Here is a 13,584-nt window from a genome sequence, read left to right on the forward strand (position 1 = left end):
GACAGAAGACTTGGGAAGTAAGAGGTTGAAGATGTTGGCAATGACTCTGGCCAGTTAATTGGAGCATGATTTCCATGACTCCATCCAGGGCCTCCCACCAGGGTTGCTTCATGGAGTTTACCCTCGTGAATGCAGATCTGACATGTCTGACAGACTGATTCCTGGGATGGCAGGACTTTCACATGAAGAAAGACTGGATAGACTCGGCTTGTACTCGCTAGAATTTAGAAGATTGAGAGGGGATCTCATAGAAACTTACCAAATTCTTAAGGGGTTGGACAGGCCAGATGCAGGATAATTGTTCCCGATGCTGGGGTAGTCCAGAACAAGGGCTCACAGTTTAAGGATAAGGGGGTAGTCTTTTAGGACCGAGATGAGAATTTTTTTGTTCACACAGAGAGTGGTGAGTCTGTGGAATTCTCTGCCACAAAAAGCAGTTGAGGCCAGTTCATTGGCTATATTTAAGAGGGAGTTAGATGTGGCCCTTGTGGCTAAAGGGATCAGGGGGTATGGAGAGAAGGCAGGTATGGGATACCGAGTTGGATCATATTGAATGGCGGTGCAGGCTCGAAGGGCTGAATGGCCCACTCCTGCACCTATTTTCTATGTTTCTATGTCACTAAGTATGGGATAGAGCCAGCAAGGATGGTATCATGTTCCAAGGTGGAGCCTTGTTTGCCTGTTCAAAACAGGTGCAAAAAGACATTAAGCTCATATAGCAGAGATGCGTTGTTGCCAGAGATTAGCCCCAAACTTCGGCTTATGAGGATATTCAAGCCTTGCCACAGTCACCTGGCAGCCATTTGATTAAGTTGACCCTCCAGTTTGTTTTCATAAGGAATAGGATTAGAATTAAGCCATTCGGCCCATCAAGTCTACTCCACCATTCTATGGCTGATCTATCTCTCCCTCCTAACCAATCTCCTGCCTTCTCCCCATAACCTCTGACACCTGTACTAATCAAGAATCTATCTGTCTCTGCCTTAAAAATATCCACTGACGGCCTCCACAGTCTTCTGTGGCAAAGAATTCCACAGATTCACCACCCTCTGACTAAAGAAATCTCTCCTCAGCTTTCTAAAAGAAAGTCTTTGATTCTGAAGGACTTAGTATTTAATCCTTTGAAGGACTCGTGATGTTCTTGATGACCTTGTGTAGATCATACTTGCAATGCAGAAGCATGTCTGAAAATGGGGATTACTTGATCATACAAACCTTTTGGCAGTGCCCAATGCAGTATTTACATGCATCATTTTAAACTTATTTTTATATAGGGAGAGAGAAAATGCACACATTAATAACTCATTAGTTACTTCATTAATAATTTTGAATGTTTAAGTACATTTGATGGCCCCGACTTTACAGTTCCAGTTAAAGAATGCTGCTCTGTTTAATAGTTTCATTTCTCCACAGACTTTGTGGGCTTCTGTTCTCGTGATTTGCGGCAATTAAGAATGCAAACAAGAAAACCACTTTCAACAATGGATTTAAGTCTGTGGGAACAGGCATGAAATGTCAAGCTTACTCAATGAATCAGCATGAAAGTCAAAATCAGGAACAAAGTTACTGGCATTAAATACATAAAAAAATATGAATATGACAAAGAGCAAGATAAAAATAGAAAATGTTTATAATAGTAAATGTATTGATAATTACATGTTTGCCTTAAATTCTATAAGACATAAAGTACCATTGTGTAAAATGTACATTTTCAGCAGCAGTGGTGTTGCCTGGCAATAGTTAAAGACTTCATACATTGGTAAGCATACACTTAAGACGGGAATATTCAAGTCCCAAATTGTTCTTCCTGGTTTAAGCCGTCAGTTAGCTACATACCATCATTGTAACAGCTGGGTCTCTCTTGAGATATTGGTAAAGTGAAGCCATCCATTAGCAGGGAAACAGGGAGGGTAACATCCAGATTTATACATTTAACTAAAACATAAACTGTTGTTAAAACTCAGTGGGTCGGGCAGCATCTGTTGAATGAATGGATAGGTAACCTTTTGGGTCAGACCCCTTCTTCAGACTTAACTGGCCATGTGTGGAAGGAGGAAGTTGACAGATTGATTTACTGCTCAGTAGTGGTGAATGTGCAACCATTATTGTTCAAGTTCAAGTTGAATGCAGAACCTAGCGGAGCAAGAGTCTTTCCTAAACTGGATTTGTCTCACGCTTACGCCCAACTCAATGTCGATAAGGAAAGTCAGCAGCACTTGACTATCAACACACATAAGGGCTTGTATTCATATACAAAGCTGCCCTATGGTGTGAAATCAAATATTACAAGGCATCCCGCACTGTGTGTGCAACCAGGATGACTTACTGATATTCACAGAAGGCATGGTAGAACATTTGGAAATCCTCGAGCAAGTTCCCACACGACTGAACTGCCACAATGTTAAACTGCGTCAAAGTAAATGTGCATTTGCACAGTCAGAGGTGGTCTACCGTGGACTCAAAGTAGACGCCAACGGACTTCGCCCTTTGAAGGCGAAAGTTGAAGCAATAGTGAATGCTCCAAAACCCAACAATGTGTCAGAGCTACGATCATTCCTTGGGATGGTGCAGTTCTATGCACGATTCCTTCCAGATTTAGCAACTGTGCTAAAGCCACTTCATCATCTGCTACAAAAAGATGTGAAATGGACGTGGGGAAAGGAACAGCAACGTGCATTTGACATCTGCAAGGAAAACTTGACAAGTGACAAACTTCTTGTTCACTATGATACGACACGCGAGATGAAACTTGCTTGTGATGCTTCAAGTTATGGTGTAGGTGCAGTGATCTCCCATGTAATGAATGACAGACAGGAAAAGCCTATTGCTTTTGCATCCCACACCCCGTCATCGAGTGAACGCAAGTATGTGCAGATAGAAAAGGAAGCACTCAGCATCATGTTCGGAATCAAGAAATTCCACCAGTTTCTTCTCGGCAGACCATTCACCCTAGTGACTGATCACAAACCACTACTAGTGATACTTGGTCCCAAGTCAGCTCTACCTTCCATGGCGGCATCAATGATGCAGCACTGGGCAATTTTACAGTCCCAGTATGACTACAAGGTGGAGTACAGAAGCTCCAAGTGCAACCCAGTTGCAGATGCATTGTCCCTGTTGCCCCATAAGAACTCTGATGTGGGAAGTGAGAACTCAATCTACACACTGCAAGTTGTAGATGGAGACTTTCTAGTGACTGCAACAGAAATTGCAGCAGAAACAAAGAAAGACAATGTGCTGAAGTGGATTTATGAACAGACATTGAACAGATGGACTGAAATCGATAGTAGATTGAACTCAGTTCTGAACTCAGAGCTGAAGCCTTTCCATAATCGACGCCATGAATTATCATGTGAGCAGGGATGCATTAAGTGGGGTTACAGACTGGTTGTACCAGAGCCTTTGAGAAACAAAATTATGAACGAACTTCATGCCAAACATCCTGGCATGGTACATTTAAGACATACTTAAAATAAATAAAAACAGAGAAGGGACTCGGCAGACTGTTGGCGAGGCAGCCATTACGAGCGCCACCCGGAAGCCACCCGTTCATTCAAAGTCCAGGCTCACCTTCCTCCTGCCCCCTCAGCATTGCAGATTTAACTTGGGCAAAGTAGACAAATTAAGGTATTCTCAATCTCTGCTTGCTGGCAACTCAGCATTTTATCTGCAACTTTTATTGTTTCAGGACTTCTTTAAAATCCCAAGTCTGAGGATGGCAATTCAACTTTGTTTTTCCATGTTTAAACAAGGTACTATTACAATTCTGACTAAGATTATCATTAGTAAATCACAACATAACGCAGAAACTAATTTAGCTTTTATACCTCTGATACAAACTTGGTTGTGGCATCACTTAGTGTTTTTAGCATTGGGGTTGCTTCCGCATAAAATAAAGACATTCTGTTGGCCATTTCATTGTTTACTTCATTCTCAGAATCGAACTGTGGAATAAAGCAAGAACATCAATTAAACTTAAAGCCCCAAAATCGAATTGGCTGATTACATAATGTCCAATAAAATACTTCCACTCACATGCATATTGTTAATTCTGTTACGACTAATTGTGCGTCTGTAGTAACTAAAGTCATTCTGGATGGCTGGATTTTTCATCTAGGGCAGAAACAAAATGAGGTTCCATATCTGCATTGTGTTTTATTTTAAAAAAATACCCGTTTGAGTTTCTCAATGTTTCCTGACCTTGAGTTCATCAAAGCGGAGAGTAAAATGTAGAATCTCTGCAAATTGTTTGGCTAGAGCCTGCTCCCTTTCCAGATGCTGAGTTGGTGTGTAGGGTGGAAATGTCAAAGTCTCCAAAAGGCTTTGTAATGCTTTTTCTATATTGGAAATATCACAAAAAAAGCAAACAGATTTCAAGTATGCATTAACTACTAACTAACACGACCCCAAATTAAAATTAAATGACCTTCAGGAATTGTAATGTAAAGAAAACACAAATTATCAATATCTCCTCATGGGTAAACTAAGTATCAAGAAGAGCTACACGAACACCAGCTCGTGGTCTGAGTTCACCAAAGCAGCATTAAATCAGGTGCACCTTCGTGCAGAACATCTAATTTTTGTTACAACCTTTCCTGCTTTCAGGAACAAGTCTTGCACAATCCAACACTGTGATAGTTGACAGTCAGCTTGTAGAGAGGAATGGTGAGGTTTGCCTGAAAACCTGTGCCAATTTCTCCTTTGTCACTGCAGGTATCTGGTACAGAGGAGTATAGATGTGGTGGGCAAGAGGGCCTGCCTGTGTGCTGTATGGCTCCAAGATAGATTTCTGACAGAAGTTTGGGTATATCTAATCTCACCAGTGTTAGTTGGTATGGTCTACAAGGCACCATTCTAAGCAGAAGGAAACAAAGTGATGGAGTAAATCAATGGGCAGGTGGCATCTCTGGGGAACATGGATAGGTAATGGTTCAGGTTGCTGCGACCAGAAGGGACCTGACCCGAAATGACACCTATCCATGTTCTTCAGAGATGCTCTCTGACTCGTTGAGTTACTCCAGCACTTTTATCCGGTGTCCTTTTGTGTAAACCAGCGTCTGCAGTTCCTTGTTTCTGCCAGCTTTTATTATTGAAGGCATCTGCAATGTAAATGTGAGATTCTAGGTAACATCCGAAAAACAAGGGAGCAAAGCAGGGGTTCTCCCCTCTCCTAACTGATATAGAGATGGAAAAAAAAAACAAACAAATGTTTACCCAATCTCATGGAGAATTCATAGAACCTCTTAAGTCTCCCAACCAGTGGACATACTGAATTCCATGCTCTGTCCTGCAGCTGATCATCGCCTGAGTTTTGAATTGCCTGGGGAGATAAAAAATCACACAGCACCACAGGGATACACCCACTTTACACATTTTTATTTTTAAGTTCCATTTAAAATTTCAAATAAAATTCAAGATGCGATCCTAATAATTCCTATAATTCATTATAAAGTATTTGACTAAACCTTAAACGCCTGAAATGACCATTGTTACTTTAATATATGTGAACACCTTCCAAGAGAAGTATATTACTGACACATAATTCCAATCACTTTGCTCAGTGGACAGATGGAAACAGTTTAATTAATAAGAAACTGCAAAGAAGAGTATTTTTAATGTTTTTAAAATAGATCATGAAAGTTTGCAAGTTCCCAAATAAAACCAGCTTCATTCTAAAAGGTTTCTGCAGAAATACAATCCTAATCAGTAAGCGAATGAAGGATCTAATCTTTGCAAACTCAAAAAAAAAAAAATCATTTGTATTAGCACCCTTAGAGTTAAATCACCACTTTATAAATCAATGTTGCTGGCATACATCTCTTATTTCTTGCCCAGCCCCTTTATAAGCCTGTAGCTCGGTTAGAATGCTCTCAGAATCCTGCAGCACTGCATTCACTTGGTTCCAAATCTCTCTCTCTCCATCCGTGGGCTGTGCATCTATATATGACAAAGATTGACCGTCAAATAAAGCATGTTTTGTAGCATGTTAAAATCAAGACTCAAATACATATATTACAAATCTAATTGAGATTTCAGTAAGAATGCTTCAGTAATTTTTGAATTAAATTTGTGCTCAACTATGAATGAATTCAATAAAAGGGAATGCCCAAGTAGCCTGTATTATGCAAGGTTGTTATCAAAATTGATACACTTCCAATGTTTGCATTTGGATAACAAATGTAAACTGGTCTCCGGAGATTATGTAAAATTTTCAGTAGATCTATATTAATACTTATATCTACACTTATTGATTACCACTCAGCACCATCAAAATCGGAAACAGGTGTTGATGGACGCTTGACCTTTCATATTTTAATTCAATAGATGAATAAATCCTCCTGGTCTGGATTATTGACACATTTGTTCAGTGAAATAACACCAATAAATTAAAACCACATTTTGTCACAAGAACCTGTAGATGCTTGTGACAAAATCACAGTTTGTCCACAGTAACTCACAGCATAGAGCCTGGAAGAAGAAAAGACCACTGCAGTAATTCAGCTGGGCAGGCAGCATCTGTGGAGGCAGAGGGATGGTCGGGATATTTGGGTTGGGATCCTGGCTTCAAGACTGCTGAGCCTCTGAGTTTCTCTAGCAGTTTATATTTTTGCACTGTATCAAAGATATCCAATTCACTAATGCTATGAACTAATGCTTGATTATCAATCACCCTGTCAAGGCTTCAGGGCTGTGTCGATTTATATCTTAAACCCAGTTTATTTTTGTTAATTTGTACAATTTTTAAGCTAATTTTAGGTCAAGATCATTAGAAATCCATTGCAACTCAGCAGATATTAGCAATGATATTTATTGAATAATTAAATGCTAACTTGACAAAGTTTGAAAGAATTTGTACTAAGCCAATCAAAATAAGGCCAAAAAAGTGTCCTGCCAATATCGAAACTGTTTCCTAATTTTGCCAGTCATTCCAGGGGCATGCAAGGAACTAAGTACAGCCATCACTAATTAAACAATCTTTATATTTGCTTTAGTCTGTTATAATCCAATTAACCATTATCCAGTTGATGAATTTCATTGACTTGTGAATGCATACGATAATTCTTACCATTAAAATCTTCACACTAAACCAAAATGACCACAACATTCATAAAAGGTAGACAATAATGCTGGGGAAACTCAGCGGGTGAGGCAGCATCTATGGAGCGAAGGAATAGGTGACCTTTCAGGTTGAGGCCCTTCTTCAGAATTCATCAACATTCATAAATGTCATTGCTGGATTATTAACCATAACTAACTTCCATATAAACCATATAAACATATAACAATTACAGCACGGAAACAGGCCATCTCGACCCTTCTAGTCCGTGCCGAACACGTATTCTCCCCTAGTCCCATATACCTGCGCTCAGACCATAACCCTCCATTCCTTTCCCGTCCATATAACTATCCAATTTATTTTTAAATGATAAAACGAACCTGCCTCCACCACCTTCACTGGAAGCTCATTCCACACAGCCACCACTCTCTGAGTAAAGAGGTCCCCCTCATGTTACCCCTAAACTTCTGTCCCTTAATTCTCAAGTCATGTCCCCTTGTTTGAATCTTCCCTACTCTCAGTGGAAAAAGCTTATCCACATCAACTCTGTCTATCCATCTCATCATTTTAAATACCTCTATCAAGTCCCCCCTTAACCTTCTGCACTCCAAAGAATAAAGCCCTAACTTGTTCAACCTTTCTCTGTAACTTAGTTCCACTTAGAAAAGGAACCTAATTATGTCTAAATATGTCAAAATTACTGTTGATTGCACATTCAATGGTTAATAAAGTAAAACCCATCAACTGTTCCTAATCACACATTAAATCATTGGACAAACCACTGTTTATTTTCAAAAAAGCATTTTAATTGAAAAGAAGCCCAATTCCAAGTTTTTAGTTTGGTAGTTTAGTAAAACTAAGTTAAATTAAATTCCTCGCACATCAGTCGCATCGATCGATACAAAACTTGGCATTTTGAATGTAGACACAAAATGCTGGAGTAACTCAGCGGGACAGGCAGCATCTCTGGAGCGGAGGAATGGGTGACGTTTCGAGTCGAGACCCTGGCAATTTCTTTCTTTAAAATTACAAATAATTACAAATAATATTGTTTCCACGAGAAAATATATGTAGGAAAGGTTCAATGTTATGAACACCAACATCATAGTAGTTCTTCTCACACCCCAGTGTCTGCAGAATAGTTTAATTAAAAAGCCGAGCAAGAGACCATTCGTATTTTCAAAAACTGGGGAAAAAAATGGCCCCTGATCAAACTCTATGCAAGGGAGTTTAAAATAGCGGAGTCAGGGGATATGGGGAGAAGGCAGGAATGGGGTACTGATTGGGGATGATCAGCCATGATCACATTAAATGGCCGTGCTGGCTTGAAGGGCCGAATGGCCTACTCCTGCACCTATTGTCTATTGTGAGTTTCTAGAAAATTCCCCATTTGCTTTCTGAAAGAGAAGCGAAGAGAAAGATGCGGTGAATATTAAAGGGTTTTGATAGGAAATATACCATCAGCTTTGTTATGTTGTGAGAAGTGATCGATTTCAAGAAGTGCTTTGTCCCTTAACATTTTGTGCAACGCATTTATTGTGAGAACTGAAACTAGGCTCAGAGCACAGTGATATGTGGCAGTACAACTTACTTTCAAAATCCAGGAAAAAATGCGGATAGTTTTCAATCTCCCTGGATAGGACCTTAAGCAGATTACCCATCCCAGCAACCTGATTAAAATGGAACAAATATTTTAAAACATTAAATGATGTTGGTCAATTAATACTGCTTTAAATTAATTATATTTAGAAATTAGAATATAGTAAAAATAAAACATTTGTTAAAACACAGAAATTAAAATTTGATACCAGCAGCTTTCAATGACCAGGTTTTATAGCACACAGTTCCCATAACATTTCCACAACTAACTCCAATTATATCACAATAATACTTTATTAGCCAAGAATGTTTTGCAACATACAAGGAATTTCATTTGCCAAGTCAGCATACAAGTAAAAAGCAATGGAACACACATTTTTTTTTAAACATAAACATCTATCACCAGAGACTCCTCCACATTCCTCTACGTGATGGAAGGCAAAAAAAAAATCAATCTCTTCCCTTTGCTCTCCCGCGGTCGGGGACCTCGAGCCCTCCATTGACAAGATGATCTTGACTCCCGTAGCCGGCGGCAGGCCCTCTGCGTTGAGTCCTGCATCTGCACCTGCATCAGGGGGATGTCAGCTCCCCCGCCGCGCCGGACAATCGAACCTCGCGTCGGGTCTGGTCGAACCTTTCCGCGACATTGGAGCTCCCGATGTAAAGACTGTAGCGGTTGGAGTGATCCCAGGTAAGGGATCGGCTCCGATGTAAGTCCACGCCTCGCGGTGGGGCCCAAGGCCAGTGCGAGGAGGCCTCCAGGTCCATCGATAGTAGGCTGCAGAGCGACTGGAGAATGCAATCCAAAAATGAAAATCCATCTCCGGCAATGTAAGAAACTGAAAAAAAAGTTCCGCCAACGGGGCTGCAAATCATACGGAGCCCCTGGCAGTATGCCCCATCTACATAATTAAAAGTCTCATCTTCACCACTTCCTGTCTGCGCTATATATTGATTTTAGAAAAAACGCGACCCTGTATCACTGTGATTTTTGATCATCTTACTCACAGTCCTCCTCCGTGAACCAGTCCCAAGGATTTTTCCCACCGATGAAAAATAAAAAAGTTATGAATGTTTAAAAAACCTTGAGATTAGCTGTCATCTCACCTGTCAATAACCGCGATGAAGGTAATGCCCCTTCCGGGGAGGGCAGGACTATAAAACCCCGGATGCCTGGACGTGTCAGTGACTCTGCAAGATCGCGAGGGAAAGGCCACAACTGTCATTCTAAGCTGTGAATCAACTAAACTGTGAGTCTGCAATGTACTTGCAATAAATGATTTGTTAGCCCTTAATGACAATGCCATGAGTTGTTTGGCCTGCTGCCCTGCCTGTGCTTGAAAGTGCAATGCTTAATTGGAAATTAAATGACAATGCCATGAGTTGTTTGGCCTGCTGCCCTGCCTGTGCTTGAAACTGCAATGCTTTATCAGGTCCGACTGTGTTTGGAAGGAATAAATAATTTATTAAGTCCGACTGCGTTTGGAAGGAATAAATGCTTTATTAGGTCCGACTGCGTTTGGAAGGAATAAATGCTTTATTAGCATGACTTCCGCTTAGTGGTCGCGCTGATTGCGTAATTTCCGGTGAGTACAGAGGTCGCGCTGATTGTGTAATTTCCGGTAAGTGCAGAGGCCATGCTGATTGTGGAAGTGTTGCTGACTGCGGAAGCCCCACAGTGGGGCTTTTCAACATTCAAAAAAAGTTTGAAACCTTTCTTCAGACCCAACACATTGTCTGTCCATTCCCTCCACTGATGCTGCCTGACCCGCCAAGTTCTTCTTGCATGTGTTTTTGCTCAAGATTCCAGCATCTGCAGTTCCTTGTGCGTTATAATTTGGAATCAATGCTTGACATAGAAAGTGCAAGTGAATGCATACCAAGCAATTCATTTTTAATTAAATTCATTGTATGCAAATACCAATCTCGAAAATGTGGGAAACTAAACCAGATTATAGAAACAAAATTTGGTTCTAAATCAAAGTCCTAATTATAATCACTACGACATATAGAATCTTACATTTTTTGTGGTTAGAATATCATGGGCATCATGCTTTAATACTCATCTATAGTCACTGTTGTGAAGTAGGAAATGGTGCACATTCCACAAACAGCAATGAGATAAAGATGGGCAACTTGCTGTAAGAAGAATAAATATCTAGGAAGGAACTGCAGATGCTGGTTTAAAGCGAAGATAGACACAAAAAGCTGGATTAACCCAGCGGATCAGACAACATCTCTGGAGAAAAGGAATAGGTGACTTTTTGGGTCGAAACCCTTCTTCAGGTCTTCTCAACCAGAAACGTAACCTATTCCTTTTCTCCAGTGATGCTGTCTGACCTGCTGAGATACTCCAGTTTTTTGTGTCTAAAGATAGATATCTGCAGCTTATTTGGGTAATTCGTTGAAGAAGTGCAGTGAGATATTTTACATCAACCTGAGAGGACAGTTGAGCATTTAACATCTCAATTGGATGATGATACCTCTGGAAATGCAGCATATCCACAGCAGTGCTCTGAAAATAACTACATGAGCTAAATCCCTTTAACCACGCTGGATTTCATACTTTTACTTTATTTATTTTAGACCACAATCCTAATGATTCTGCATCTCTGCCTGTAAAATTATGCTTTGCAGTCACTTTGTGCCTTAATATTCCTCACTCTCCCCACCACTACTCACAAAATCCTTCAAATTGATTTTGATGAATAATGAGTTTAAGATGGTAGGTAAGCCTGGACAGGTCAAAAACTATAATGGGCAGCACATATTTATAGGTTAAGAAGGACATATTTCTTCCATACTTCCAAAGCTAACCCGGGGAAGAGTTTAAGATTCAAAAAAGGAAGAATACTTGTCACCATGAGATGAGGTCAGACATAAGTTGGATGTCTCTTTCAAATTGTCCTTTCCACCATTTTTAACATCCTAACTGAGATCAAAACGGAGCAATATTGTGGCAGTAAGCTTAGGCTGAAACAGAATTTAATAAAAAGGCGCAGCAAATGAATGATACAAAACTGTAATTTATGACTGAATTTTATCCACTCCCTAGACAACTGCCATCACATTCCTTAGAAGGAATTGTGTTATCCTCGGTTCAATGTGTATTACTGGGTTTTATTAAGCGAGGTTGATGGTATCATTCTGCCAAATCAAGACTGCATTTTGCGAATAATTCAGTATTTCCTGCAGACAGAGATCCCATCAGTAAAGGGAAAACATGCAGCATTCGCCTATTCCCCGCAGACAACTCTGGGGAATTTTTTATTTTTATATTTTTTTTTTAAATGGCTATAATGAAAGGTTGATGTCGAAAATGCAAATTGCTCTCTTCTGGGCCAGCTTTGATTGTCAGTGCAATATGGCCAAGTTGCTAAATATCTGTGATAAGTTTAACATTCAGCACAAATATCTTAATTAGCTGTGATTTTAGTAAAAGTCCATGATTTTGCGATAGGCTTCTCACCCTTCTTGGAGGATAATAAAGTATTGCAGGTTACCCCTTCTCTGAAGGCAAAAGACATTACCCATGTTTGGTTGGGTGATCATGGTCGTTAAACTGTATAAATGCAAGGATCCATAACTCAGGTTACCTATAGAAGAAAGATGGGTAGCTTCCTATTTCCACTTTTCCACTCTGCATTACTTTGATGTATCATGTAATGAACATGAAGCATCTGTGAATTATGGAAATTAATAACCTCCCCTCAGCCAGTCAGGTCAAAGCCAAAAGATGTAGACTGTGAAAACTTTTATCCTGGCTGCACACATCAATGTTTTACTGTACTACTCATGCCCTTTTCATTTGCGACTCAGTACCAATTTCTGTTTTACATTGCTCCAATTAAGTTTTATTTATGCCTAATATTTAAAGCTCGGTGGATTTACCTGGCTCTGCATTAAACATAAGCGTCATCCTTTTTTTTGGCTGTGGCTTGCAGCCAGAATTTTCTCGTCAGTGAGCCAAGTGAAAATGGGGAAAAAAAACATAAAGAGGAGGAAAGAGTAAATCCTGGGAATCTGCATTAAAGAGCCTTAAACTGTTTCATCTTTGCTTTAGTTAGTTCTGGGGCCACTCTGCAAAGCCTCAGTTCTGGTCTAGTCCCAGTAGCCCTAGAAGCATTAGTGGTTGCTGCAAGGCAGGAGTCAGGAATCATTCGTATTCCATGTCAGACAGACCACGCGCATCTCTCTCCCCTGCAATGCATCAGAGAATACTTGGGTTTTTTGACAAGCCAATTTTTCTGTAGGCAAGACATGGTAAAAGGATAAATAACATTTGGAGAAATGAGCAAAAATTGTTCACCAAAAAATAATTCAGTTCACATGATAAGTTAATTTGAGAGCTGACAAAAATTCTAAGCGAATTGGCTGGGCTGCAAGGTAATGTACATCTCATGAAAAATGTGGTAATTAGGTCACCAACTGCAGATGCTGCAAGTCTAAAAAAATCTGGAAATAGATGGAAATCAGGAGGTCAGGATATGTGTGGGAACAGAAACAACATGAATGTTTCAGGTTAAAGACCCTCTAATAAATCACAACCGGGGTGAGAATGGGGATAATCGTCCTACTACCCTGTTCCAGCTTCCGTCTCTTTCTTCCCCCCTGAAACCGATTCAGGCCATCTCATAACAATTGCCAATGAACTAAATCCTTTTCCAAAATAACCATAGTTAGGCTATCAAGGAATATGGCTGTTACATCATGCATAGCAATAAAGTAATGACTTCTTGTAGTATTAGCTTCAGGATAAAATTGTCTTGGAGAAGGCCCTTGCTTTTTTTGTTTATGGGCATGGGATGTTTTAGAGTACACTGGATATGGTCTCCTTTCATTGATTCATTACAAGGATAGTATGGTGCAACACAACTTGGGAATTAAACCGATTTACAGACAGGGTGATGGGTGTGGTGAGAAATGAA

The 13,584-nt window shown here is 40.0% G+C and overlaps 1 protein-coding gene across 5 annotated transcripts in view; it reads right to left on the bottom strand.

The window, feature by feature from the left end:
• The window catches only part of LOC129697109 (CYFIP-related Rac1 interactor A), a 179,644-nt gene that overhangs the window by 10,941 nt on the left and 155,119 nt on the right, over positions 1-13,584 (bottom strand). For 2 of the 5 annotated variants that reach the window (XM_055635336.1, XM_055635335.1), the window contains exons 5-10: positions 8,649-8,727; positions 5,816-5,937; positions 5,215-5,320; positions 4,201-4,337; positions 4,036-4,113; positions 3,828-3,944 (exon numbers count right to left, since the gene is read on the bottom strand). In XM_055635336.1, the coding sequence (XP_055491311.1) occupies positions 3,828-3,944; positions 4,036-4,113; positions 4,201-4,337; positions 5,215-5,320; positions 5,816-5,937; positions 8,649-8,718 (630 nt within the window). In that variant the 5' untranslated portion in view covers positions 8,719-8,727. Of the gene's footprint in view, positions 1-3,827; positions 3,945-4,035; positions 4,114-4,200; positions 4,338-5,214; positions 5,321-5,815; positions 5,938-8,648; positions 8,728-13,584 lie in introns of those variants that run through there. The other 3 variants (XM_055635337.1, XM_055635339.1, XM_055635338.1) reach the window with 2 other exon arrangements.

This window comes from Leucoraja erinacea, chromosome 5 (assembly GCF_028641065.1).
Source record: "Leucoraja erinacea ecotype New England chromosome 5, Leri_hhj_1, whole genome shotgun sequence".
Classification (NCBI taxonomy): domain Eukaryota; kingdom Metazoa; phylum Chordata; class Chondrichthyes; order Rajiformes; family Rajidae; genus Leucoraja; species Leucoraja erinaceus.